Here is a 27,912-nt window from a genome sequence, read left to right as displayed (position 1 = left end):
ATTCACCAACCTGATTAAATTCCCTTAGGTAAATTAATTTAATTAGGGAATTTCATTACGATAGTCACGGAACCGACAAAGGTATATACAATTTTTTGTAGCTAAGACACGATACGACTCCGGAAGTATAAACAAATTACTTTTGACTGCCTATTACTGCTCTTTGCTATCTAATCTTTTCTTTCGAATACATACATACATACACACACACATACATACATACATACATACATACATACATACATACATACATACATACATACATACATACATACATACATACATACATACATACATACATACATACATACATACATACATACATACATACATACATACATACATACATACATACATACATACATACATACATACATACATACATACATACATACATACATACATACATACATACATACATACATACATACATACATACATACATACATACATACATACATACATACATACATACATACATACATACATAATTTAAGGTTTTATACAAAAAAGCTGTGACAAAAATATGTTATCTACAAAACAGCAGCTGCATACATAAATTACTGCATTTGATTTTGACATATAACCCTGTTTTACTCTGTTTTATATTTAAAATGTGTAAGAAATGTTGTTTTAGATGATTTACAAAAAGAAAGAAGTTGATACAATTGAATAATTTGTAATGAAAGGTGAATCTGATTTTGAGTCAGGTAAAGGAAGAAGTCATTTATTGTTGCAGTTTTTTACAGGTTTTTAAAAGTTTGACAAGTCTTGTATCATTATTTTTATACTTTTTTCAGGCTGTTATGTTATTGCTTATTTAAAAGATTAAACACTTACTAATTTTTTAATTTTTTGTAACTTATATGGTAAAAAATTGGTAATTTTTGAATTTCGTTACTGCATAAATAAAGAAAAGAAGTAGAAACATTTTTCCAGCTTGTCATAGAGGCTGGAAAAGCTGGAGAAAATGTATGGAAAAGCCGGAAAAATACTAGGTTTTTTCATTTTAGGCTAAAAAAGCTGGAAAAAAAAAATACTTTTCACATGGTGCCAATTTGATTTGGTTTTTTTTTTTTTTTTTTTTTTTTTTGATATTTGCTATATTCAGAATAGTGGTTTTGTTAAAACCTTGTAAAAAATTAATATTATAACGATGCTATAATGGTATAGCTCCTTCCAAACATAAATACATGTATTAAAGTTTAAAAGTTACTAAAGATGGTGTCAAGATCCTATAACCCCTAATATTTTATTGAATTAGGGTGGTATGGGTGTTCAAATGTTTTCAGGAGTATGTGAAAAAAAATAATGCAGAAAGTTTTAAAATAATGAAAATATGATTTTTGCTTTAAAACTACCATCTCCGCTAACTGACCATTCTTAAAAGTCAGTTTGGTTGAATAAGTTTTTGCTTTTATTTAATAGTGTAATTATTTTTACTGGAATGATTCCAAATCAACTTTTACAAAATTTTTTAGCTATGCTTTTTTAATACTGTTGAAATTTTGTACAGTTGAAGAATTCAATGAAATTTATCTTGAAGAAAATAGGATACTCGATTTAAACTGATTTAACAATTTAAAAGATTTTGTAAACTTTTTCTCTTAAGTAACTTAAGTAGATGGTAGAAAATTTATTTGACCTTTATTATTAACACTTTTTAACTAAAGCTAGAATAAATTTGGGAACTATTTAAAAAAATTCACATTTGAAAAAAATATATTTAGATATAAGAATATTTAAACATTACTTTAAAATTTATTCAAACACCAAACATCATTCAAACTTTTTGTTATTAAAATGAATTCTTTTACTTTAACTATATATTAATAGGCTGCAACAGTGCCTATAGTTATGATGGCTTGAATATGATTCCTAGATATAATGTATTTATTACAGAATTGTGATTGTACACAACTTATCATACCTGTTTGCTAAAATGTTCCTAACTTCTTGCATTTTTTCTTTAAATCTTTAAAATGCAATATACAAAATTTAAATATTTGCAAAGGTCTAAAATTTGCATAAATCTGGTCTCTTAAGGCTTGTTTTTGATGTTGCTCTTTTTAAGGTGTCTCCAATACCATCATAAGGATTTACCATGACTGATTGCAAAAATAATCCATTGTGATTTTATAACAAGCATAGGTTTTAATTTTTTTTCTCTGAAAAATAATATATATTTTTTAAATACCAAGGGGTATTTCAGTTTTTATAAAATTTATTATAACATTTGTACCTGATGGATAACATCAACATCATGCTTAATATCTTCAGAGATAATGTAAAACAAACTGAGTCAATAAATTACTGATATTGTAGCATAGTACAACTGGATGTAATGAACACTGAAGGTTATTGCAGTAAAAACCCTGGACCTTATTTCAACTACAAAGCTGTAATTCTCTTTTACCCAGTGATATTTAGGTTTCAATTATAAATGAACTAAGGGAAAAGTGCTAAAACTAAATGTTGAAAAATTTCCTAAAGTATAAATAACATCATAATTGTTAAGCGAAAGCAGTGCAAAAAGTCAAGAATAAATATGTTTTGCTAATAACCTAAGATCTTTTTAACTTAAAGGTTTTAAACTATCAAAAATAGATTTCTTATGAAAAACTGATTCAAATTCATGTTAAATTCTTTTTAGTTTAAATTCAATCTATAGTTTTCTATGATTTTATGTTTTTAGTTACTGTGTAAACAATTCTGGAATATTATTTTAAACTTTTTACCAATTCAACCATATGCAAACGAACAGTTTTTGCTCTTTAGTAGTAGCAGAATTTGATAAAAAAAAATTGTATGTATTTGATGTGACAATATCTTTAACAGTTTTTAAGCTGTCAAAGTAACATAGATCAAGTTAAATTCTCTAAGGACTGTTTTTGTGTCTTTTTTTTTGTAAAGCATTACATTTTTTTCTTTTACTTGACTGAAAATGAGTCATCACCATAAGCAAATCTAAAAAGCATCTGAAGAAATATATTGGATATTTTTAAAATTAACTAAAAAAGGTTGTAACCATGGAAGTCTACTGAAAGCTTATAAATTGCACAACTGTGGTGTATGACTAAGTCTTATTATTATAGAAAGCATTTTAAGACTTAATGAAATTAGAAAGATGATAGGAAGATGAAAGAGCTTTTGAGACAAAAAAAGCTCCTTAAATTCAAGGCTCTTTTAAGTCCTTTGTACATTTAAAATATTTATTTGAAATCTGCTAGATAAAAATAAATTTGCTTGTTATACTGTCTTAATGCTTTTGTTTTTTACTTTCTAATTTGTCTCTTTTCTTTGAACATAATTTTCAAAATACCATACACTTTTTACATATCATGGCTTGTTAACTTATTCATTTTTAAAATTATTGTCTAATGATACTGCAAAATCAATTTATCATAGCTGTTATTGAACTTTGTAGACATTTATTAGTAGCAACTGCTGATTTCTTAGAATCCTCACAAGCTACCATTTAAAAAAGAGTTTTGAGAAAATAAAGCAAAGTTCTGGCGGTACATTCTTCATTAATTTCAAGCAAATTTTTAATAAAGGTTTGGATAAAATATAAATGATTATTGCTACCAGTGAATATTGACATTGATGCTTTGGTTAATACTCAGAGATAATAACTATCAGATCATAAATGTGTTTTTTTTGCACCTCTCTAATGTGAGGCAGGTAGTGAAATTTTTTTATAATTTGGAAAGACAAGAATCATCAATTTCTTGTACTGCAAAACTACTCTGCTATATATTGCTGATTATATATGCAGAAACATAAAAAAAACCTATTATTAGAACAAGCAATACTTTATTATGAAATGTTTGATGACTAGCTAAAGTCTGTAGATTTTTGCATTCTAAGAATTTCACCAGACAATGCCTGTCAATGGGTATATTTCTGTTTTATCTTGTTCCATTTAACAAAGTTTAAAGTTTGTTATAAATCCTTGAGTGAGATATTTCTATTAGCATCTGAGTTTTACTTTTTTGAGATTAATCAGAAATATTGCAATGCACAAGCCAAATGTAATTTTGAATGATTATTGTGCCAGTGTGTCACCAAGATCTGATAATAAACATAAGTTAAAAGTCTTGAAGCTACTCTAATCGCTTTAGATGATAATGTTGTATATTTCTTTTTATTTATGATAAATGAAAATATCATTCCATGCTTTTAAATATAAAGTCCAAATTTTAAATATTTTTTTCTCAAATATTTATCCTAAATAAACTGAAAATACTTAATAATGATCATATTTATATTCAAAGTATGGATTAAATATGATGTAGTTGCTAAAGTTGTCTGTACCTGGAAAAAAGTAGAATTAACCTCAATTATGACTTTAAGGTACACAATGAATAGGCTTTTAGTAAAGATTGCCATCTTTGTTACTATAACCCAGTAAATATTTAAAGTGTGTTTTTGGAAAAGTATCTTTTATGTGAATTTTTCTAGAAATTAACCCAAAAGTTATTTTTTTAGTGCCTTATGAAGAAAATGACTTCAAGACTGTTGACAAAGCCACCTCCTTAGAATCCAAGCAAGAGCCAACTGATCTGCTTTTTTTATAGTATCTTTCCAGTTAGTGTTTTTTTCAATTAAAAATTAAAGTTAAAAAAAAAGCAAATATTAAAATTACTAGTAAGGTATTGCATATTAACATATAGTTAATACAATAAAACATAATATTGCAATAATAAACTTTTGCATTGTACCAATAATATTAAACGTAGAAGTATTTCGACTTTACCAATAATATTTAGTTTAAGAAATATTTTAATTTAGAACAAGAATATTGAATACAAGAAACAACATTATTTTGAAAATATCAATGGTTTTGAAAACATCAATGGTTTTGAAAACATCAATGGTTTTGGGAAAAATGCTAATGGAACGTTTAAAAAAAAATTGTCTTTGAATTATCAAAGCTTGAGTAAATATCAACCAGCACAATAGTGAAAATTGATTTTATTTTATTTTGTATTTCTAAATAGTACAATCGATAGCTGGTTTTTCCTTTGCAAAAGATGAAAACTGATCGTTTTTTTAAGGCATAAAGTTGATGTTTTTCCTAAAATAGTTACTTAATTTTTGAATTTTTTTGTACATTGGAAGTTGTGAAATTAGCTTTCTTAACTTATGCATCAAACTACAGTCATTCATTTGGATATGAATGCAAAAAATGTCCTAACTTGGAAGTACTTTCTTCAAAACACATCATGTTTGCCACTGGAAATGTGTGCCAAATACTCGACTTGAAAAATTATGAACAGAAACAACTCCACAGTGTTGGTGGTGGTGGAATCGGTGCTATAAAAGTGTTTAAATTATTTTACTTTTTTAACAATTCATTATTGTTCAAATTACTTAACATTTGAACTTTTGATCTAAGTTAAAATAACTTAGATCAAAAGTTCACAATTATTAACTTTAATAGTTAATAATTGTGCAGTGATCATTTTACAGGTACATCCTACCAGAGAGTATTTTGCTGTCGCAGAAAAAGGAATTCATCCATCAATTTTCGTTTATAAATATCCCTCTTTGGAAATACACAAAATGTTACGTGGAGGTACTCTTAAAGCATACTCAAACCTTGATTTCTCAGCAAGTGGGAAAATGTTGGCATCAGTTGGAAGTGCTCCTGATTACATGTTAACAGTATGGGATTGGAAAGAGGTATTTTATTTCTTACATGCTTTTTCATATATTTATTTTAATCTTAAAAGTAGACTCATTAAATATTATTGAATGTTATATCAGATATATTAGCTTTTTTTTTTTTTTTTTTTTCAAAAAAAAAAAAAATTGATTTGATAAATCATAAAGTCATCAAATATATTTAACTACTGATTTAATTAACATTTTGTATGTTCTTTTATAATTTAATGATCCTGTTTCTAAGCGAAACACCGGATTTGAAATAAACTAAGTTTGTTATAAAATTGTTCAGTAAATATGCCTAGTAAAATGATTTGTTAATATAATTAACAAATGAATAGTTGCTAATAATTCATGGATGAGTTTGAACTACTAAGAAAAATTGACAACAATGATGCTGTATTGCTAGAGCTATTATTAGAGGAGTTGTTGATATCCCTCCATCACTTACTCTTGGAATTAGATAAGTGAATGAGATACTTAAGCAGAAGTTTTTATACAAATTTAATCATTAAGTTGGATGAGAAAGAAATTGACAAAAGAAAGTGCTGTTTCACAAAAGTTCATTGAAATTTGACATTGTCAAAACACTTTTGTAAAGTTTTACATTCAGTTAATGAAAAATTATGTAATTAGTGTTGTTTATAAATGTTTGTAAATGGTTGTATAAACAATCATGTTAAATCATTTAGTCTTTTAGCAGTTGGAATTGAAGGCGCAGACTCCTTTAATGCTTTTATCATCTTGGAATGAAAATCAGTTGAGAAAGAAATTAACCTTTCTGAAAATATTTCTGAAACGAACCCTTAAATAGTTGGTAAACAACAAATGAAAAAAAAAAAGAATTTTTAGTTTCTTCTCATGAAAGATCAAAAATTGCACAGAAACTTACTTGTTAAATAGTTGTCAACTTAAATTATGTAAAACTTCAATCAAAATTATGTTTAAATATGTAAGAACAATGATTTGCTAAAGCAGCTGAAAAGCATTTTCTTTTCTTGTTGTTTTTGGATGATTTATTTCATGTTAGCTTTCTTTTTGAAACTTTATAAAGAAAAAAATATATTGGATTTAAAGCTTTGATTATGATACATGTATTTGTTGATATATATTAGAATTAACTGTATTTATTGTTTAGACAAAAGTTGTTTTTGAAATAAGGTATTGAAAAAAACTTTTATTTGAATAATAACTATAGTTAGTAAGTAATAAATTTGTTGTAGGAGTATGGATGTTAATAGTTTTAGAAAAGTTTTAACTTGCCAGTGTAAAATGACTTTAAAAAAGCACCACTATTCATTTTATTAGATTTTTCTTACAAAATTTTGTTGCATTTCAGAGATTTAAAATGGTTTCCGATGAATGAAGTTTTAATTTTTTTTTTAGGAAAGTATTATCCTTCGATCAAAGGCTTTTGCTCAAGATATATTTAGAGTGGCATTCTCTCTTGAAGATGAAGGTCGCCTTTGTACTAGTGGTGTTGGCCATATTAAGTGATTATTTTAAAGTTACAATAAATATAGTAAAGTTATTCAATTACAGTGATTGTGATATATATATCACAATCACTTTGATACTTTTGTACCTCAGTAAAAGTTGGATTAACTTTTAGTTGTTATAAGGAGTGTCTACAGTATAAAAAAGATCCTTATTTATACTTGAGGAATTGTTATTGTTCCATGCAGTAATAATTGATTTGCTGTTCTAGCAGACATCTCAAGGAAATATATATTTCACCATTTCAAGTGACTATGAGTTCAATGAAATGTTTTAAACAAAAAATTTGAAATCTATCTATAAAATCAAAATCAAACACACATACATACTTAGTCATGTTTTACAATTTATTTTAATAAAATCTGTTATAGATTTTGGACTATGGCGAACACATTTACTGGTTTAAAACTCCAGGGTGATTTGGGAAAGTTTGGAATCACTGAAATCTCTGATATTTCAGGTATAAAAGGTTTATTTGTATGTGGTTTTAGTAGAAAATATAGTTTTTGATTAAGTCTAAAACAGAAACAGTGATGTTTTAAAGTAGGTCTCATTTCATATAATTCTAATCAATTAATATTATTATAAATTTTCCACATTTTTTACAATTTTAAAATGAAAACCAGGGTTTATTGAGTTACCTGGTGGAAAAGTTTTATCTGGATCAGAATGGGGAAACATGTTTTTGTGGGATGGTGGTTTAATCAAAGTGGAAATAGGGCGCAAAGGGAAAAAATCATGTCATCAAGGAAACATTGAGCAATTTTTTCTGGATGAAGGCGAGTTAATCACAATTGGATTAGATGGCTATGTAAAGGTAGAAAATTTTTGTTTTAAAAACATTTCAAGGATAGTGGAAACAAAGAACATAATAAGTTTTTGCATTTTCAATTTTTGCAATAGTTTTGTTGTAGATAATAAAATTAATGCTTACTAACTAAAGAATAATAAAAATAGGTTTGGGATATAGAGAGCATTGACACTGCTGATTCAAAAGAAGAAAATAGAATTTTTGAATTAGAGCCAATGTCTGAACTCAAGGTAATTTAAATAATTCTAGCTTAAATTAAGGTTTACAAAGGTTTAAATATTATTTTCATATGTTTATAGTTTTTTTGAATTCAGCTTCTTGTTACAGGAATTTCTCCCTCAAAATGTTTGTAAAATATTTCTTTACCAATTGTTAGCACCTTTATTTTGTTAACTAAACTCATTGTATGACTAATAATGTAAAAAGAAATAAAATAAACTAAAATTCATATATTCAATCTGCATAACAAGCTAAAAATGTTCTGCCTTAAATTGCAGTCAATTTCAAGGTACAAAATACTTGACTACTTTGAGAGAAAGATTTTTTTAAACAATTTAAAATTATTTTGATGAAAAAAAATAAAATGCTTAATAAAACCTGCTGATTCATATAGATGTGTTGTATTACATTCATGATCTCCATGTTCTCTCAGCTTTAAATGACTTTTTGTGATGTTGATGTAAACTGATTATATAATAAATGGACAAAATCATTAGAAAGAAAAATCTAGCTTTTTTTTTTATAAGATTTCTACTGTTATCAGGTGGGAAAAGAAAAAAAAAGCAAGAATATTTATAAAGTATATATATTATGTTATTATTATATAATATTATTAAAGTATATATATTTATAATATATATATTATGAATTTGAAAGAAAAGTTTAGAATATTTTTTTTTATTGTTTAATTCGACTTTAAAGAAGTTTATTAAGTTTTTATTTTTTGCAGGTTGGAAATGATTCACAGTTGGTGTGGATGGTGAAATCAGCTGATGAAGAAGGATCAAATGTTTGGTTTGCACAAGTATGTTTCAGAAAAATTATGAGCATAAATAAAATGAGGTAATAAAGTTTAAAAAAAATTTGATTATCTCATGTTATTTTTTTTATCATCATTAGCTCATATTATTTCATATTTACTAAAATAAATATGAAATAATATGAGCTAATTACTTGTAAGTAACAATAAGTAACAAAGAAAAATGTTAACCCCATAAGTTTGGAGGAAATCAATTGATCACTCAAAGAACTTTTTTTTCAGCATGGTACAATCTTGAGCTGGCTGATCCCTCTCATTTACAGTTGCGAAAGTTTATATACAGCTAAATTTTTCAAGTTTTTTCATCATAACTTTTTGTTTTTTCACTAAAAACGAATGAAATTTTTAATGGAAGGAAGAAATTCATATTTTATTGAAAACATAACTATGCAAACGTTTATAAACAGTTCCGTCCCCCATAAAAAAATCAAAATTTCATTTCGAAAAACATATCGATATTAAAATTAATCTATTGGAGATAATATTTAACTTAAGTTTAGTTTAAAAAAAAATGGGAAAGTCTAAGAAATTGTTATGAGAAAAGAAAAATTCTGTTTGCAGAGGCACCAATGTCAGACAGATTTAATAATAGCACATGTATTTTTTCAATTACAGATGTTTAAAAAATAGTAATAAGTGAATAAAAAGCAACTGGTCTACCATTTTGATTAAGTACCCTGGCAATTGCTGTATCAGATGCCTCAGTTTCTAATTCAATGGTTCATTCTCATTAACAGAACACTTGACCAAACTGACTTTCTTGAGAGTAAAAAGTGCGTCATAATACATGAAGAATCTAAAGGAAATTTTTAAATTTTGATTGGTTAATCAACTTTCTTAGAGAAATGAGGGATCCAGCATGAATAATAAGAAATTAGGCCCAATATTTGTTTCAGGGATTTTCTCGTCAGGTAGTTCTCAGAATGAGTGAAGTCAATCAATGTCTGACTTGATTTATTGATGAATAACTTTGTAACCAAGAAGGTTTAAAGATTTTGTAGAGAAAAAACATTTTTTATTATTGTAAATTAAGTTGTTCATTTTAGCAGCTAAAAGGAAGTGGTTGAGGTTGTAGTCATGTTGTGTCATTACCACAGATTGTCAAATTATCAAGATGAGCAAAAGTATCTTTTAATTTCTCTTTAGCAACAAATTTGTCAATTGTTCTTTGGAACTGTGCTACTTCATTTTTCACACCAAATGGCATACAAGTAAACTGATGTTTCTATTTTGAGGTAGCTGTTGCAATCCTTGGCAAGTAGTTTAAGTGCTTGAATATAATCATTAAATGATTCACCTTATTTTTGTTTACATATTGCTAAAGAATATTGAGCTAATTGGTGCTTTAATGTAGAGGTTACTCAATCTTTCTACTGGCAGATCATACATGTTACATTCACTGATACATTAAAAAATATGAGGAGGAAGAAAGTTAGTTAAAATGTTTTTTGACATCTTCTTGGGGTAATACGCCTAGGAAGTATTTAAAAGTTCTAAACCAATGTTTGTATTCTTGACTACTGGATAATGTATTTGAAGGTGTTTTGAATCATGTACGTCATAGGGTTTTGTCAATTGCTGTAATGCTACAAAACAATTTTAAGTAAATAAAATTGTAGGTAAAGAAACAGGACTTTTTAGCTTTTTATGTATACAATAAGAAGAATTATTAATTACATAATAATGTTCAACATCATCACAGTGTGAAGGAAACATTTGTCTTTCTGATACTTTCTCACACGGAATTTGTGTCACATTTATAAAAAAATATTAAATTTTTTTTTGAAAATATTTTAGGATGCATGTGGTGGAATATGGCAACTTGATCTGTCCTTCTCTCACATTGTAAAGAGTTTGTTCTATTATTAGAATGTGTTATAATAATTAAATCAATTATATGTTAATTGTACAACAATTTTTATAAGTATTTACATCTTTGAATGTTTAGAAGTTAAAGTATCATAAAAATCATTTTAGAGTCAAGCTCCTATAAAATTATTTTCTTATCATGCTGGTAAAATCAATGCAATATCAATGTGTCCTTTTGCACACTTAGTTATAACAACTGGTGATGATGGTAATAACCCACTTCTTTCTCTGTATTACTGTCAGATAAAATTTAAAAAGATGAGACTTTATATATTCTATTACAAATCTAAATACTAAGTAGCAATAGTTCCAATTGTTATACCCATTTTCTAGGTACTGTGCGGTTGCATGACTATGTGTCTAAGCAATCGTTGTGTGAACAGAAATTTAATGCTGCTGGTTGTTCTACATTGTGGATACCTCAATCTGTATGGAAAATTAACCTAAGTTTAGTTAATCAAACACTATCAGTTTTATTATTGACTTTTTAGTGTTTATTTTTTTGATGAAGCTATTTAATTTTTTTAGGCTGATCCTGACTCCTTATCTTTTCTTGTGGGTTTTAATGATGGTGTGGTTCGTTGGTTAACTGTGATAAAAAAACAAAATAAATACCAAAAATCTTGTGATTACTTATTTCACTTAAAGCAAGCCATCAAGCCACACTCCAAAAAAGTAACTTGCATAGCTATTGATAACCAAGGAGTTTTTTTGGCTACCGGGGTTTGTTTGTTGTTGTTTTTTTAATATTGTTTTACATGAAAAAATTTGTAGTGCAAAAAAATTTAAATCAATAAAACAAACTCATAAAATAAAATTACTCCCTAATTTTGTTATTTCAGCTGTCAATTTAATTTAAATTACTAGTCACATAGACAAAATGGAGAATTATTCTGTGTAGAGTTGTAGCTGCCACAACCCAAAAGTTGGATCCTCAAGGTATATTAAATTGGGACCATTTATTATCATGATATGAGGTTAAAATTAAATTAAAAACTATGGTCCCAATTTAATATACCTGGATCCTCCAGGTATATTAAATTGGGACCATTTATTATCATGATATGAGGTTTAAATTAAATCAAATTTGTTTAAAAATTACTTAAAAAGTAGCATTACATATCAAATGGCTTAAGTGTTGATAGAAGGTATCGAGGATTAATATAACAAAGTTTCATTAGCAAAAGAATTTTGGTAGAAGATATGTTTTCGAGAACAAGTTAAGGTTTATATTTAGTATAACTGGTTTTAAAATGTTAGTTCTTAAAAAAACTTTAACATTTTGGAAGATACAAGCATCTCTTATTAGTCTGTCTTAAATCTTCTAACATAATTTTTGTACCCCCCCCCCCCCCTCAAATCAACCTAAAAATAAAATATAAATGTAATTATAGCAAAAGTTATTTGAAAAATATTACACTTGTCAAAACTATTATTGTTAACATTTAAATATCTTCTACAATAAAAATCTTCAAAACTTCTAACCATTCATCCTAATTATCTCTTCCCTAACCTTTACCATAAACAAATTAGGAGAAAAAAGCATTGCTATTTTTTCAGTTTTTTCATGAACAGGAATTAGAAATGTATTATTTATTTCCACTTTATCAGGGTGCTTCAAAAATGGTTCATATGTACAGTTCTACTTTTTTACCCCTTTTTCTCAGTTCTCCTTCTAGAACATACTTTCAGTGAAATTACAAAGTATTATCAAATATCATCAGTACTCCTGAATTACATCCCATTTCTCTTTAGGCAGAAGAGAAAAGTCAATTTCTAGTTGGCATTTTGATCTAAACCTTAATTTAGTGAGGGTTGACTAACTTTTATAGGCCTACAATTAATTTTCAATATTAAATACATGTAAAAGCTGGCATACATTTCTATTCTGATTTTATAAATATAAATTGTATGCCAATTTAATATTATTTATAACATAAATACATACAACTTTTATGATAAAGTCTATTATGTTAAATGTAAATTATCATGTTGTCCATTAAGAGTTGATATATTATCAATTACTCGTAGGTCATAATTAATTAGTTTGTGTTTAGTAACTAAAGATTCAAAGGTTTTAGCATACAAAACCCTTATATATTTTGCTGTCATGAAATAATCTCCCAGGGAAAAAAAAAAGCATAGTGTTAAAGTTAAGATTTGCATTTGGGTTTAGACTTCTGGTTAGATTTGGAGTTAAGTGAACTTTTAAGAGTGTTTTTTTTTTTAAACTGGGTGAGTTCCTCCAATGAGCCTGTTATTTGATGAATGAACTACTGGTATATCAAGCTCTTATCTAATTAGGCTAAACTGCAGTTGTAAATATTTTTTGTCATTAGAAAATTAGTATTTAAATTTATAATTTTTTTTTTTTGCTAAGTTTGTTCCATGAACTTAGCCTTCCACTAAACCTTCATGGCGTATAATCTAAATAAATATCTCTTGTGAATGAAGTAAAGAAATCACCAGAAATGGAATTTATATATTGACAAATTATTAGAAGTTTAAGAATATCTATTTTAAATCTCCCAAGAAAATATGTTGGCAACCTATTTAAAAACTTGTGCAAAATGTTTTATGGTCTTACATTATTCAAAGTTAAGAACTTACTATATCAATATACTTTGAAACTAACAATTCTTCCAGAAATATGAAAATAAAATAAAATTGCTTCAAGAAATTGCCTAAAAAAATTCTTAAACAAAGTTAACACATTTACTGTTAGAAAACCTGAAGCACATCTTTAGCTAGGACATCAGTTTTTAATAAGTTTTCCATCACAAGTTATTTTAAAAATTGCACATCTAAATTACCTAATTCTTTGACAATCTCTCCATATTGTAGTCATCAGCTTCAGCCTCTTGACAGTTTACATGCTGTTTAAGTACATTATAGAATATCTGAATGAATGGTCAAAAACATTAAATCATGTAATCAGTCTATTTGCTAAAAATACATACTACTGCTTCTAACATCAGTTCAATGTACAATATTGCACATTTCTTTGTTCTTTATCCAATTAAAATTCCAAAATATATTTAAGATATTGTGTAAAGAGATTGTATTTATTTGGTTCTGTAAAAAAAACACATTTTCTTATGGAACACTTGTTATTATAAGTTTTTTCAAATGAGGAATATTTAGCTTACTGCTTCAATTACATTTACTTGGTTTACCAATTAGACTTTGTTTGTCATTTTTTAGATTGGCTTAACTACTACTAAATAACTAGGGCCTTGCCCCCTTTCCCTGATTATTATGGACCTTATAAATTAGTTTGTAGATTTTGTTAACTTTTGAATTTGTTATTCAATGGTTTAATCATAGTGTTTGGTTAAAATTACATATACTTTATTAAAGACCACCTAATTATGAATGAGACATGAGTAGATGGTCATGTATAATTTTACAGCCTTATACTTTATAACTTTCCATCAATACTGACATTTTTATTTTGTATTTTAGTTAAATATCAAGTGATAGCCTTTCAATAAGTTGAATTTTATGTATCTGTGACCAGTTTTATGTTGAATTTTCTTTACAAACTCACATAGTAAGGGAGCAGTTGATGGTATAAATAAAAATTTTAAATGGTGTTAAAGCAAAAACTTTATTTTTAAGGGAATCAGCCTAATGAGTTAAATTGGATTAAATCAATCTAATGTTTAGTTTTTGTCTAAACTTTGTTACCATGATGTACAATGAAATCCCCAATTGAAATTTCTGAGAAGATCCAATTTAGGGTGTGCATGCAAAACTTATGTGTAGTTTGATATAAAAACCATATGAATAAGACTACCACTATTTTAAATCATCTTTTCTTTGTTTACATACAAAAACAAAGAAAAAGTTGTTTTTACTATTTCAATTTTAATCCAGAGTGAAGAAAAAACTATCTTCTTCTTCAGCGTTGAATTAAGTTTACAGAAAATTGGTTTTGTGAATGTTTGTGATTGTGTTACATCCTTACAGTGGTCAACCATCTTGGTAACTTATTATTTTTTTAAATAAATATTCTATTATTTCCTTTGATTTGAGGTTGGAAGTTATTTGTAATATTGGTTTATAAAAACTATTTATTTTAAAGTTTCATTATTATCAATTTTAATATATATTTTTTTACTTTTTGTTTGTATTTTTTAAAAAAGCATGGCAATAAACTTCTTGTTTCCTGTCGCAATGGTACAGTTTTAGAGTTGGCACAACCAGACAAGAAAAATGATATAACAAAAAGTTATGAAATTCCATTGAAAAATATGCTACTCAATGAATTTCATTTTGAAAGTGTGAAAGCTGATGTACTGGTAGGTTTTTTGTACAATTTTCTATCTTTATTATAGATTCAGTGAATGAGTATACAATCACATATACATAAGCAAAGTGCCAGAACTGAGGCATAATGCCATCTTAGAACCTTTTCAAAAACTGAAAACAATCCTATCAGCTTTTTTAGTACTTAGAAGTGAAACCACACACAGATGTATGATTATGTATGTATGTATGTATGTATGTATGTATGTATGTATGTATGTATGTATGTATGTATGTATGTATGTATGTATGTATGTATGTATGTATGTATGTATGTATGTATGTATGTATGTATATATATTTATTAGGGTGATCCAAAAAAACTTTTTTTACTTTTTGTTATTCCTAAGGTCTAAATGTGTTCATTTATGAAAGAAAACATTGTACCAAAAAAATCAGCCAAATCGGTTAATATTTAGAGGTCGCGCTGGGGCGATCTTTATACCCCTCTAAAATTGGAATTTTCAAAAGTTCAGTAAAATATTGACCTTTGTTTTCTGTACACATTTCGGTTATTTATCGTTCGATTTTAATAAAATAAAAACAAAAATAAAGCTCTTATTACACATAATAATTTTTATTAAACAACAGTAAACAACAACAGCTGCTCATTGTCGCCTGGTTTGTTTAGCACTCAATGTTGATTTTTTTGCATCTGGTAAGACAGCCCTGTTTTCTGCAACTAAATTTAGCACATACTTTTGCTGCTCTTCATCTTTTGTTAAGACAGCATTAAAGTCTTGTACTAACTTCACCCCTCTTTCGGCGCAATCATTAACAACTTTAAGAGACTTCACTACTTCTTTAGAGTCGGCATACGACTCATTGTTTTTCCAGTTTGAAGGATCTTCTTCAAGAAAGGAAATGTCAATATTTAAGAAATTAAAAAATGAAAATGATTTACACGTTACAAAGTCCTCAAGGGATTTACTCATTACATTTGTAATATCTGCTAATTTCTTTGATGGCCTATTATTGTCTACGCATTGACGCTGAAGGGCAGTTATCATTTTTCTTTTAACTTCAATCTCTACATCATCACTAAAAAAGGTTAAAAATATAAGTTCTTCACTTAAATATCATAGATGCCGCTTCATTGCCTTGGTTGCAGTGGTCGCTATATTTTCATTCATTTCACGATATTCCTCAATATTTTTTAGAAAATCTAAATCATTAAATGGGGCCGAGGCACTGAGTGGTGCAGTAAACCACTGTCGAACATATATTAACACAGCAAACATGCTAATATCTCTTACTGCGTTTAATTCATGTTGCACCATTTTAAACTGATCTCTAAATAACCATATTTTAATTGAATAAATAAGTTTTGCCATCCACCGAGCATGATGGAAGGCTCCAGGTGCTTTAAATCTTATTCCACTAGGAGGTTGCTCTCCTAAAAATATTAGACATAATTCAAGAAGTTCTTTATAATCATCTCGTGGTTGTGAGTCTTGCAAACATTTTTTAAAGAAATTAATTATAGACGATTTTTTTTCAATCGAGACGTTTGAAAGATATCTTTCAGCTTCTTCATCTTGCACTGTTGGGCTAAAATCATCTTTCTTGATATTCTTCCAGGCTTGTTTAAATCATTTGAAAATAGCAACATCTGGTCCGGACGTTGTTGGAAAATAAATTTTAAACACAGATCCTGCAACAATTTCAGTAATGTGATGACGACAAGCTAAATTCAATAATTCTTTTCCTAATTTTTCTTCAAGTAAATTACAAGCACCTTTCTCAGATCCTGTATTGCTAGCTGTGGTATCAAACAACATGCCACAGAAATTATTAATAAGATTCGAAGCGTCCCATTCATGGAGGGAGGCTACAACTGCAGTAGCAATGGCTTCTCCTTTTGAATCAGGAAGTTTTGGCACTCCCAGAAGTTTTTCAACACCACGTCCTGTTACTTAAACTGACAAACGCTCAACATTTCCACTTCCATCGATGTCTGCCATGGTTTTTCCATCTCAATGAACTACGAGAGGTACATCCGGTTTGAAATTTTCTTTCGTTTGATTGTAATAAGTTTCACGATAATCAGTTCTTGCCCTATGAAAAGTAGTAACAGATATAGAGAACTCTTCAATGGGAGCTCCTAAACTTTGCATTGTAGCTGCTATAGTTCGCATTGCCACACGATTGCTTACTTTTCCTCTATCTAAGGAAGCGACAACTTCAGGGGTAATAATTTTTTTTTAAAGAACGCTTCCTTTTCAGACTGGAGCTTTCTGCAACATCATCTTTTCCTTTCAAAACTACGATATCATCATGATCGTTACTAGCAGAACTTGAAGGCGAAGTTGAATTCTCAAGAACAACTACTTCTTCAGAGCGTTGTTTCCTTAACGCTTCTTTTTGCAAACGTTTATCCAAACTTATCTCCCTGCAAACTTTATTTTCTTCTTTCTCTGCATCATCTTTATCAATGGAACCCAAGACCAAGTTCCTATCATCTCGTTGATCTATGAGGAAATCGCGATCTTCAGCAATTTTTATTAAATCAAAAACATTAGTTGGCGCAATATCAAAAAGTTTCATAATTCTCTTTTCAAAGTCTGTTACTTTGCTTCTAGCAACAGCTGATTTCTTATTTCTGTCTTTTAATAGATCCGTATATTCTTTATGAAATTTTTCAAGCCTTGTAACTGCATTATCCTTTCGAATTGTAGGAATTTTAGCTTTTTCCCAAATTTCACAAGTTGATTTGATAACTGTTACCGAACTTTCATGTATACTCAATCCTTTCACCTCATGGTGGAAGAAAAAACATTTTAATACTTCCAAAATCGTTGGAAGCTTAAGATGGGAAAGCATTGATATTGGTTGACCAATTAACCATTTTGCTGTAGAACTGCGTGTTGACTTTGCGACTGCAGCCATTTTAAATTTTCTTTAATACAGTGTATGAATGAAAATATATTTTGTTGTCACCTATATTTCCAAAAAAAATTAGTTTCGTTGAAACTCGCAATTATATCACTTTCTTAAAATACTGTAATTAATATTATTAGTCAAGCAAAATAGATAAACTATTGTAATTTTATTTCAGGAATCACAAAACTCTCGATAAAGTCTCGAACTGAACTAAACCATATAATAAACCAATATAATAAAATATAATGAAATTTGGCTTAGTTTGCAATTTATTTTGCCGCTTTAATATGCATTTAAAAAGGAAATGTTTTTTAACAAAAATTATTATGCGTAATAAGAGCTTTATTTTCGTTTTTATTTTATTAAAATCGAACGGTAAATAACCGAAATGTGCACAGAAAACGAAGGTCAATATTTTACTGAACTTTTGAAAATTCCAATTTTAGAGGGGTATAAAGATCGCCCCAGCGCGACCTCTAAATATTAACCGATTTGGCTGATTTTTTTGGTACAATGTTTCCTTTCATAAATGAACACATTTAGACCTTAGGAATAGCAAAAAGTAAAAAAAAAAATTTTTTGGTCATTTTTGGATCACCCTAATATATATATATATATATATATATATATATATATATATATATATATATATATATATATATATATATATATATATATCTGTGTGTGTGTTTGTTATTAGAAACATTTTATTGATGTTCTTACTTAATTTAATTTTTTTACTCTTGAATTAAACTTTGCAACTGTCAATGGTTTGCTTTTTTTTTTTTTTTTTTTTTTTTTTTATAGAAGTTAGAGATAGAATCCAAAAGAAAAAAAGATCATGTTGAAAAAGAAGTTTCAAAAAACAAGGATGATGAAATAGGCCTTGAAGATGTTGAAGAAGTTGAAAATAAAAATACTTTAGAAAAAGAGCTTGAAGATAAAAGTATTCAAGAGAAGCATCCCCAAGGAAATTTATTGAAATGCTTTTATGAATCTGACTACAAACATTTTGTATTAAGTCTGGTAAAATTTCTTTTTTTTTTTTGTTCATACTTGTAACTGTCTTGTTATTTGATTATACATTACATTTCAACATGTTAATCAAAAGAAATGCATTGAGTTTTTAAGTATCACTCAAAAGCATTTTTAAGGTCTATTGACCTTATAAACCTATTTTTAAGACTGCATTAAATTAATTACTAAGTACTACGATTTGGGAAAATTTGAACCATAATGTCCTATTTGTAAAAATTCAGTAGTGGCCTGTTTTCCTGTTATCTGTAAATATTTTGCTTTAGTTAATGTTACTTAAACATTGTGTTTTTCAGGATAAATGGGACTCTGGTTTTCTTTACATCTGCACATTTTCAAAGACTTCCAAAATTTTTGATTCTGTTCGAGCAATCAAATTGCTTGACATAAATGATTATGTTTCTGTTACATCTTCAATAGTTAGGTAAGTAAAAAAATGAACATTTACAAAAATATTATAAAAATATGATATGAAATGATAATACCTTACAAGTTTAAAGAGCTTTGCAAAACAACTGCATAAGTTAAAGCACTTTATTTGTTTATGATTCAGTAATTTTAGTGTTGATTGGAGTTACATAATTATGGGTCTTGAGGATGGTTCTTTAAGAGCACAGAAGTTGCATTTGAATTCAGTTGAAAGTATGGCTTCCACTTATTGGTCAATGAATATCCATGATAATCAATGTGGAGTTATTTCTAGTATCGGTATAAGTTTTGATGGTCAGTATGTAATGTCTGCAGGAGAAGACGGCAACCTTTTTGTCTTTAAATTTCATGAGATATCAAAAATACAGTCATTTTCAAATTTTGATAAAACGTTAGACTGGGCTTTAAATTCAGAACTTAGGGTTCTCAAACAAGTTGATGATATCAAGGATCCAAATCACTACAGGTTAAAAGTTGATGAATGTTTGTTATTATAAATTGTTGTAATTGTAATTTAAAAATTTAATTCTTCACAACTTTTTTATCTTTCCAGTATTGAAGTAGAAAAACAAAAAGCTGAGTATGACAAATTGATGCAGCTTGCATATAAAAAGAAAGAAAGTGTAAGGAATACAGTTTCTAACTTAAGGCAACAATTCAAAAACCTGAAGTTGAGAAATGAAGAACTTCCTACTTTTTTACAGCTAAGCTCTGAGGTAACTGTGTGGATGTGGTTTTTTTTGTATTATGTTTTTCTTTATAATTTTAGCTGCAAATTTTCCATTCCTTTGTAATTTTCAAAACTCTATTTTGTCCTTTTTTTCCCCATATATTTAAAGGAGTTTATTATTGATCCACAAATGTATGCTGATGAGACAATAGAAACGGATGCTAAGGTAACAGAGTTTTTTGTTATGAAATTTGGACATTTAAAAATGCAATACTGTTACATTCTCTTACTTCATAGTACGTGATATTTAAATATTTTTCTGCATTCTATGAAATCAATTTTTGCTCTATATTTTCTAAGGCATTATTTATTTCATTTTTCTATCGGCATTCTTTTCTTTTGCATTTTGAACAGATGAACATTGAAATTGTAGATGAATTAAATCTATGGAAATTGCTTTACTATAAAGTTAGCTCATGTACAATTAAACTCAGCTTTCAAACAAAAGAATTTGAGTGTAACAAAAAAGGGTTTTTCCATCTTCTACAAAAAAAAAAGATAATTTTATATATACTTATATAAAAAGTTCTTTTCTAAAGACATTCCGTTTTTAAAACAATTTATAAATCACATTAATAGTTTCTAAGTTAAATCTACATATGCTAATAACCATCCAAAAAAAGGTTGCTTTAGCATAGAAAGATATGTAGAACATCGATCCACTATGAATTGATAATATTTTGGTTACAGAAGAATTTAAAAGTAAAATCAATTAAAAGAAACCATCAGTTCCTTAAATAAAATGTTAAATTTTAAAAGTTATAATTGCTAAAATAAAAAAATTTATAAAAGTTATAATTACTACCAATAAAATAAATGCAATCAAAGTTTACCAATTTATCATTTGATCTTCAAATTTGATCTTTTATTTTAATTTGTATTTAGCTGCAAGTTATATCTAAGAACTATTACATTTAACTTAAAAGTACACCTAAGAATTATTATATTTAGATTGAAATACTAAAAAAAGAAATGGCATGGGAGACTGAAAAACACAGCATAGGGTTGCATAAACTTCAAAAAAAGTATTTTTTTTTTTTTAAAATATTGTATAATTTTATTTGATTGGATTTGTATTCAAATAACTTCTATGTTTCAACAAATAGTACTGTTCCTTAGAAAATTAATATCAGCAAGTTTGGTAATTGATCTTTTAATACAAAATAGAGAATAATTATAGGTTTTAGAAGTTTTTTTTTTTGTAATGTATTCACATATTGTAAGTTTTTTTCTTTTAGGTATAAGAGTAAGGTAGAGTATGAATTGATTGTACTCCATGCATTTCGCTCTGGATGGTCAGTATGCTCATTTCGTATTAATAAACTTGAAGATGACTTTTATTCTCTTGCAGCTGAAAATCAGCGTTGTATGAATCTTAAAGAAAGCATTGGTAGGTTTCCACTTTTTTTTTTTAGTTAAATTTGATGATTTTGGATTTGGTTTGAATTTTTACTGATTTAAATTTTGATGACTACTTCTATGATATAAAAGCTTATGATAATTTTAAAATATTTTAGCTCAAAACAACCGTAAGATCTCAGTTGGTTTCCGTGGACCAATCAAAGCAACTCAATTAGAAAAAGAAAAAAAAAGTGATGATCTCTCAGTTATACTTGAAAAGCCAACACAACAAAAGCTGGATGGAAAAATTGCAAAGATAATTGAAAAAGCTGAAGAGAGAAAACAAAAAAGGTTAAATAGACAAAAAGCGGTAAATTAGATTTGTTTTTAAAAAGTAAATTATTGTTGAATTTTGTAATTTGATAAGATAGAAGTTATGAATTTCATTTTTTATTGTTGCTGTTTCCTCACAGTGGGAGGAGTTCTACAGAAACAAACCAGATGAAACTTACGAGGATCCAGATGATTTACAGAATATTAGGATTGCTGAGCAAACTATTGGAGATTTTAAGTTAAAAACATCAGATGATTATGTTGTGCCTGAGCATCAGAGAGTTAATGCTGAAAAAAAAAGAGCTCAGCTGCTTGATCTACAGCAAAAGGTTATTTATATTGATTTTAATTTTAAGAAATTTTTGAACAATTACAATTATCTAAAAGAATTTATTTCAATATATTTAATGAGTAGATACATGACATCAAGAAATCATTTAATGATCAAGTGGTTGATCTGAGAGACAAGAAATTGTGTATCTATGAAGAAGTAATTTTTTTCGATCCCTAATTTCAATACCAATTAATTAGTATTTGTCAGCACTTTTTGATTTTTCAGCAAATACTATTTGTTTCAATGGCTAAAATTTAATAAAAAAAACATGTTTTAAAATGTATGTGATTTAACTTTAAAAAATTTTACAAAATAGAATTTCAACAAATCACAATTTGAAGTACTTTTTTTTCTTGATAGATAAAAGATTTAACAAGAGATTTAGAGAAGACAAAAGCAAAACTTATGGATTCGTCGTTGTCGCCTGATGTTCCAGCATTGAAAGATGAGGAGTTACCAGAGAAGTAAGTGATATTAAAGAAGATTTTTGATTCAAGTATATATTTATCTTGGACAATATGAACTTCTTCATGGTTTTTTACAATTCCAAAAAATTTGTTTAAAATTTTTTTAATAATTACTAAGAAACTTTAATATGAAACAAATAATTGCTAATCAACATCTGTTTACAGAAAATATAGCTATACAAGGGAAATGCTGGTTAACTTTTCTAAAGAGACTCTTGGGATTGACAATATTTTAATTAATGAATCTAACTTACCATCAAACAACACTGCAAGCTTGATATTGAATGAGGTTAGTTTTTTATGAAAAATATACAAAAGATGTTTTGTAAAATAGCAAATAAATAGGTACAAATTTGTCTTTTGTTGCAATGGGATTTATTAGACAAAGATTCATTTTCAAAATAGTATATAGTTGGTAAGTTTTTATGTTTTAAATTTTAATTTTGATTTTGTGTTTAATTACATTTCACTATTATAATTTTAGTTTTTATAGTAATTTTTTTTTGTGAACGTTGAAATGTGAGTTCGGTATGCAAACTTTTTTAGAACCACAGCCTTAATGCAAGTTTGAGTAATTCTAAAACAACAGCAAAATCAAGTTTTTTGTCAGATCATACAGCATCTTTTTTACATAGTGAGTCTGACTTAAATTTGCAGTGTGATGATTCTGAAGAAAATCGCTTACCCCTACAAATTGCAATTGAGAAAGAAGAAAGAATATGGTGCTTTTACATTTGAAATATTGCGTGTATATTTTCTGATAACTGTTAACATTATGAGTTTATGCCAATTGTAGCCTTTAAATCACTATGAAAGTTATTTATGATTTGTTTTTTAATATATTTATATTTATTATTTTTCTTTTTAATCATTTTTTAATTCAAATAAATTTTAAAAAAAATTGAATGGATTTAGTTTGTCATACAAAAGAGAAAAACTTTTAAAAGAAATTGATGAGAAGTTAACTTCATTTGACAATGAGTTGCTTGAACTGCAAAAAACTAAAATCTTTCTTGATGTGAAGATGAAAAATGCAGAATTGAGGTTTTTTCTTATTAAAGTACTTTAATATTTCAAAGTTGTTATATTTAAGTTACATTCTTTTTTAATGATTGAATTAGTTTATCATGAACCTAAATCTATATTCTTTTATTAAAAATGCTCTCAACAATTGCAACAAAGACATCTCTAATCTTTTAAACCAATTAAACCCATTTAGATTTAAAAGCATAAAATTTTTTGATTTTGAGAAATAACTTCAGTAAAACTTAATCTTTACTTTGCATCATTTTTATTGTTTTTGTTATTGTTATATACTAGAAATAAAAATTTTTCTTAGACAAATAACATTGTTTCAAGAACTGATGCTTCTAAAAGACTTTGAGAAGAGAGAAATTGAACTTGCTGAAAAAGTGAACAGCAAACTTCAAAAAAAAGAAGAAATAGAAGAAAAGGTTTAGTTTAATTTTTGTATAAACTTTTGTTAAAGTTATAGAAAAAATCTTTGTTTTAAACTTAGGGGATATAAATAGATAAATTCTATTGATTACATGCAGTGTAAATGATTAAAGTAAATATGTATTTCAAATAATTTTAGGTTGAAGAAAGTGCTGCTTTGTTACAACTTAAATCTGATGAATTAGAAAAATTACAAGAAAAAGAGAAAGCTATTTTTCTCTCCTTTACAAAAGTTTTGGGAGATAACAACAAATTTGAAAACTTTCTTACCAAAGTTTTTAAGAAAAAAGTTAAACGAATTAAGAAGCACAACAGTACAGGTTTTTGCAGCAGTTATTTTTAGTTTACTCGTTTTTTTAACTAAATGCAAGAAACATCACTCTTAAGGTTTTGCATGTTTGTTGATTGTGAAGAGATCATTTTTTTTGCTTTGTGTATTTGTTATATTTAATCTTTTACATAAATCTTCTTTATATGTTTAAAGCAACACTTTTTTAAAGAGAAAAAATATGTTTTTTTTTTATAGAGAAAAATGTTGAAGTAAAATCTTCTAATGAAAACAGCGATAATGAGGATACTGATGATGATACAGATGATGATTATGATGAGGAAGAAGAGGAAGAAAGCGATGAAGAGGTGGATTATAGCATTTGCCCACAAGGTTGTGACCAGGTAATTTGATTATTATAAAGGAGAGTTTTTTGTATAGTGAATGTAATAATGGTAATCACATTACCATTATTACATTCACTATACAAAAAATTTAATACTATAAAAATGTGAAAATAAAAGAAGCTACTGTTTTAATTGATCTCTTTTGAATTTTATTGCTTAGGTAATTTTTGATCAAGTCTGTGAACTCCGTGAAAGAAAAATGAATTTAGAGGAGATATTAGTGGAAACCAGAAAAAATTTTGATGTGATGAAGAGAGATTTTGAATCTTTAACTAAAAAGGAGAAAATGATAGAGGCAGCTCTTAACAGTGCTGGGACTGATCTCGAAAGTTTTCAGGTAGTTTTCTAGTAGAATAATTTTTATTAAACCAATATTTCGATAGCAATTTGATTTATGAGCTTGATGTATTTATTCATACTATGTAAGTTAAACCACAGCCTTCATAAAAAACAAAGTAATGCCATAAACATCGACAAGAAATATTGCAAAAATTTTTAAGAAACTTATTAAATGTTTGGTGTTAAATGTATTTTTAAAAATATTTATTTCTCAGCGTGAAAAACAACAAAAGTTAAACGAATTAGATGTCGTGGTTACTCTTAAGCTTGACCAAATCCAGTACATCATCAATAAAAAGTTACCTCGTGATCTTTCACAATGTTTAGTATTTGAACAAGAAAATTTAGACAAGTTACAAGTTCGTATTAAAGAACTAGACAAAGAGAAAATTAAGGAAAAGCAGATGTTTAAGTGAGTTTTTTGATTTTCTGTATTTTCTGAAGATGCCCCTTTAAAATTTAAAACGTTTTAAATTTTAGACATAGGAAAATTTTGTTGCTTTTAAATATTCTTAGTTGCTTTTAAAAGATGTTTACCATTTAACAAAACCTTGGATGAATCTTTTTGCTTTTTTATTGCTTTTCTATTGGTTCTTCTTCGAGAAAAAAAAACTTTTCATTATGTAGATTTTTAAAAACTTTTTTTTGTCTAACAGAGAAAGAAAGAAACAGCATGCGCAGATGATCAGAGAGAAGAAGGATTTGCAAAATAAGGTATTATTTCATATAAAAGTGTTACTAGAAGATAAACTTTTTTACGGTTTTTTTTTGGTTTAAATATTCTCACACGCAATAGTAACAATCTTTAGATTCAAAATTTTGAAGATAAAGTACGACAAATACAAATGTTGAAGTTTGGTCGCTTAGTGGACTTGTCGAAGTTAGAGTTAGTATCTGTTAATAGGGTTGCGGAAGAATTAAAAGAAAAATTAAAGGAACAGAAGTTACAATATTTCAAAGAGATCTCCGAGTGGAATGTAGGTTATAAGCTCACAAGAGATTTCTTTGATTGTTCAGTTTTATACAAAATGGTTTTTTTTCGTTTCATTAAAAGTTATGTTTGTTTTGTTTTTTTTGTGGACAAAATTAGATCATTTTTATTTTAACAGAAACATATCGAAAGCTACCAAATTGAATTAACAAAAGTCATTCGAGAGAACACGAAACTTGTCGATACTTATACAAATTTTCTTCTACAGCAGCGAACGTTGGAGCAGCAGCTTGACTCAAAGCAAAAAAGATTTGTGAGTTTTATTTTAAACATTTAACTTTTTTTTAGAGTTGATTAAGGAATCCAAAAGAAATTTTTTTTTTTTTTTTCTTTCGATTTCCGGATTAAAATTTGAGAATCCTCGGGATTTGAAAAACTTGCTCAACAGCTAAAATTTTTATGTAAATAATTTTTTACATGTGCATTGTAATGTTTATTAAATAAATCAAAATGATCAATCCAATTTGATGTAAAACATTTACTCTTATTTACATATATATACACTATTTATCTGCGTAAAGAGTATTCGGAGATGCAATAAAGTAATTTAAGATTGAGAATTTATAGTGTGAAAACTTAACAGCTTTAAATTGAGCTTTGGTACTAAGGCAACCTGTGGTTGAAAAATTACATCCAGTTTCTACACTCGTTAGAGGTAATTAGGTATTTTAAGACGAGATCATGCAAGTCTCAGTTTTCTAATCTTTTTTTTTTCTATTGCTAACTTAAGATTTTTTGGACTTTTCATTCATCTGTCATTAAGCTCAGTAAATGCAAATGGCCGAACCTAAATCTGAATTCCAATGCGTGGAAGGCATTGGAATTCTGAATTCAATGCATGGAGTGCACTTAATTCTGAATTCCGATCCATGGAATGTAACATTCAGTTTTTAACGACTGATTTCAAATTGTGATCGAGTGCTTTAACATATTCAACGGTTTCAAGACTCAATTTTTGAATGTCACAGAAAAATTTTTTAGCTATATTTGTATACTTGATTTCAAAAAATGAAATCACTCTACTATTTTAAAAAACTTCCTTCCTGGTTTTGTAATCTAAGCGAAAGATCTGTTATCAGTATTCGTTGTTAACTCACGTATGTTTGTTCCTGAGATACTTTTGTAGATCATTCTTAAAGACTTAAGACATTACTAGGAGTATTCTCATTTACTTTATTGCTAGTACTAAACTGTATACTTACAAGTTATTTGTCCTTTGACAATACTAACTCTTTGTGACTGTTTTACATGTGTTATTGTGCTCATTGTCAAGTTGTCACGTGATTTTTCCTTGAATTTATGACTTTTTATTACTCATTAATCGTTAATCTGGTCGCCGTTTTAAATTTTCTTTATACATTGTATTTAGGGTGCTGTGTTTCGAGAGAACGGGAAAGCAGAGACAAAAGAGCGCAGCAGGTTAGTTCAACTCGCTCAATTGCAGGCTCGTGAAATCGATCTTTTAAAAGAAGAGATCTATGCATTGTCACGGAAGGGTGGAAAAGTTATTTCAAGTCATCTTGGATCTAATGTAGCTATCTAATGGAAAAGATTGCTGAGCGATTGTTAAATCACAAGTCTGTGGAAATAAGTATCTTCTGTAAATGAAAGTTGTTTTTTGGTTCATTTCGTTTATTTATAAATAATAATCTAAAAGTCTATTTTATGTTTTGAAAAAAAAGTTGTTATTTTAACTTCAA

General features: G+C 27.5%; 1 protein-coding gene across 3 annotated transcripts; it reads left to right on the top strand.

The window, feature by feature from the left end:
• The first annotated feature begins 40 nt into the window (after positions 1-40).
• On the top strand, positions 41-27,912 carry LOC145191112 (cilia- and flagella-associated protein 44-like). Of its 3 annotated transcripts, none has more exons than XM_090066165.1 (39): positions 41-81; positions 638-710; positions 4,492-4,579; positions 5,165-5,327; positions 5,476-5,688; positions 7,057-7,163; positions 7,539-7,627; positions 7,794-7,984; positions 8,125-8,208; positions 8,928-9,002; positions 10,815-10,862; positions 10,995-11,094; positions 11,220-11,314; positions 11,415-11,609; positions 14,766-14,873; positions 15,035-15,190; positions 18,888-19,106; positions 19,412-19,539; positions 19,669-20,010; positions 20,098-20,260; positions 20,384-20,440; positions 21,226-21,299; positions 21,513-21,664; positions 21,792-21,985; positions 22,089-22,277; positions 22,364-22,438; positions 22,643-22,746; positions 22,915-23,038; positions 23,296-23,471; positions 23,665-23,793; positions 24,089-24,203; positions 24,347-24,527; positions 24,734-24,879; positions 25,043-25,219; positions 25,437-25,633; positions 25,878-25,935; positions 26,031-26,198; positions 26,331-26,465; positions 27,582-27,912. In XM_090066165.1, exons 2-39 carry the CDS (start codon positions 683-685, stop codon positions 27,753-27,755), a joined length of 5,217 nt encoding a protein of 1,738 aa, XP_089922291.1. In that variant the 5' UTR covers positions 41-81; positions 638-682; the 3' UTR covers positions 27,756-27,912. The 3 variants fall into 3 exon arrangements, with proteins under 3 accessions (XP_089922291.1, XP_089922292.1, XP_089922290.1); XM_090066166.1 differs by having other exon boundaries at positions 69-125; positions 19,678-20,010; XM_090066164.1 differs by having other exon boundaries at positions 75-125.

The sequence above is a fragment of the Hydra viridissima genome, unplaced genomic scaffold, assembly GCF_058129835.1.
Source record: "Hydra viridissima isolate aposymbiotic clone 2 unplaced genomic scaffold, HvirCarnegie_v1 scaffold_11, whole genome shotgun sequence".
NCBI lineage: Eukaryota > Metazoa > Cnidaria > Hydrozoa > Anthoathecata > Hydridae > Hydra > Hydra viridissima.
Note: the sequence above shows the minus strand (reverse complement) of the source record. Positions and strands in the feature narration are given on the sequence as shown.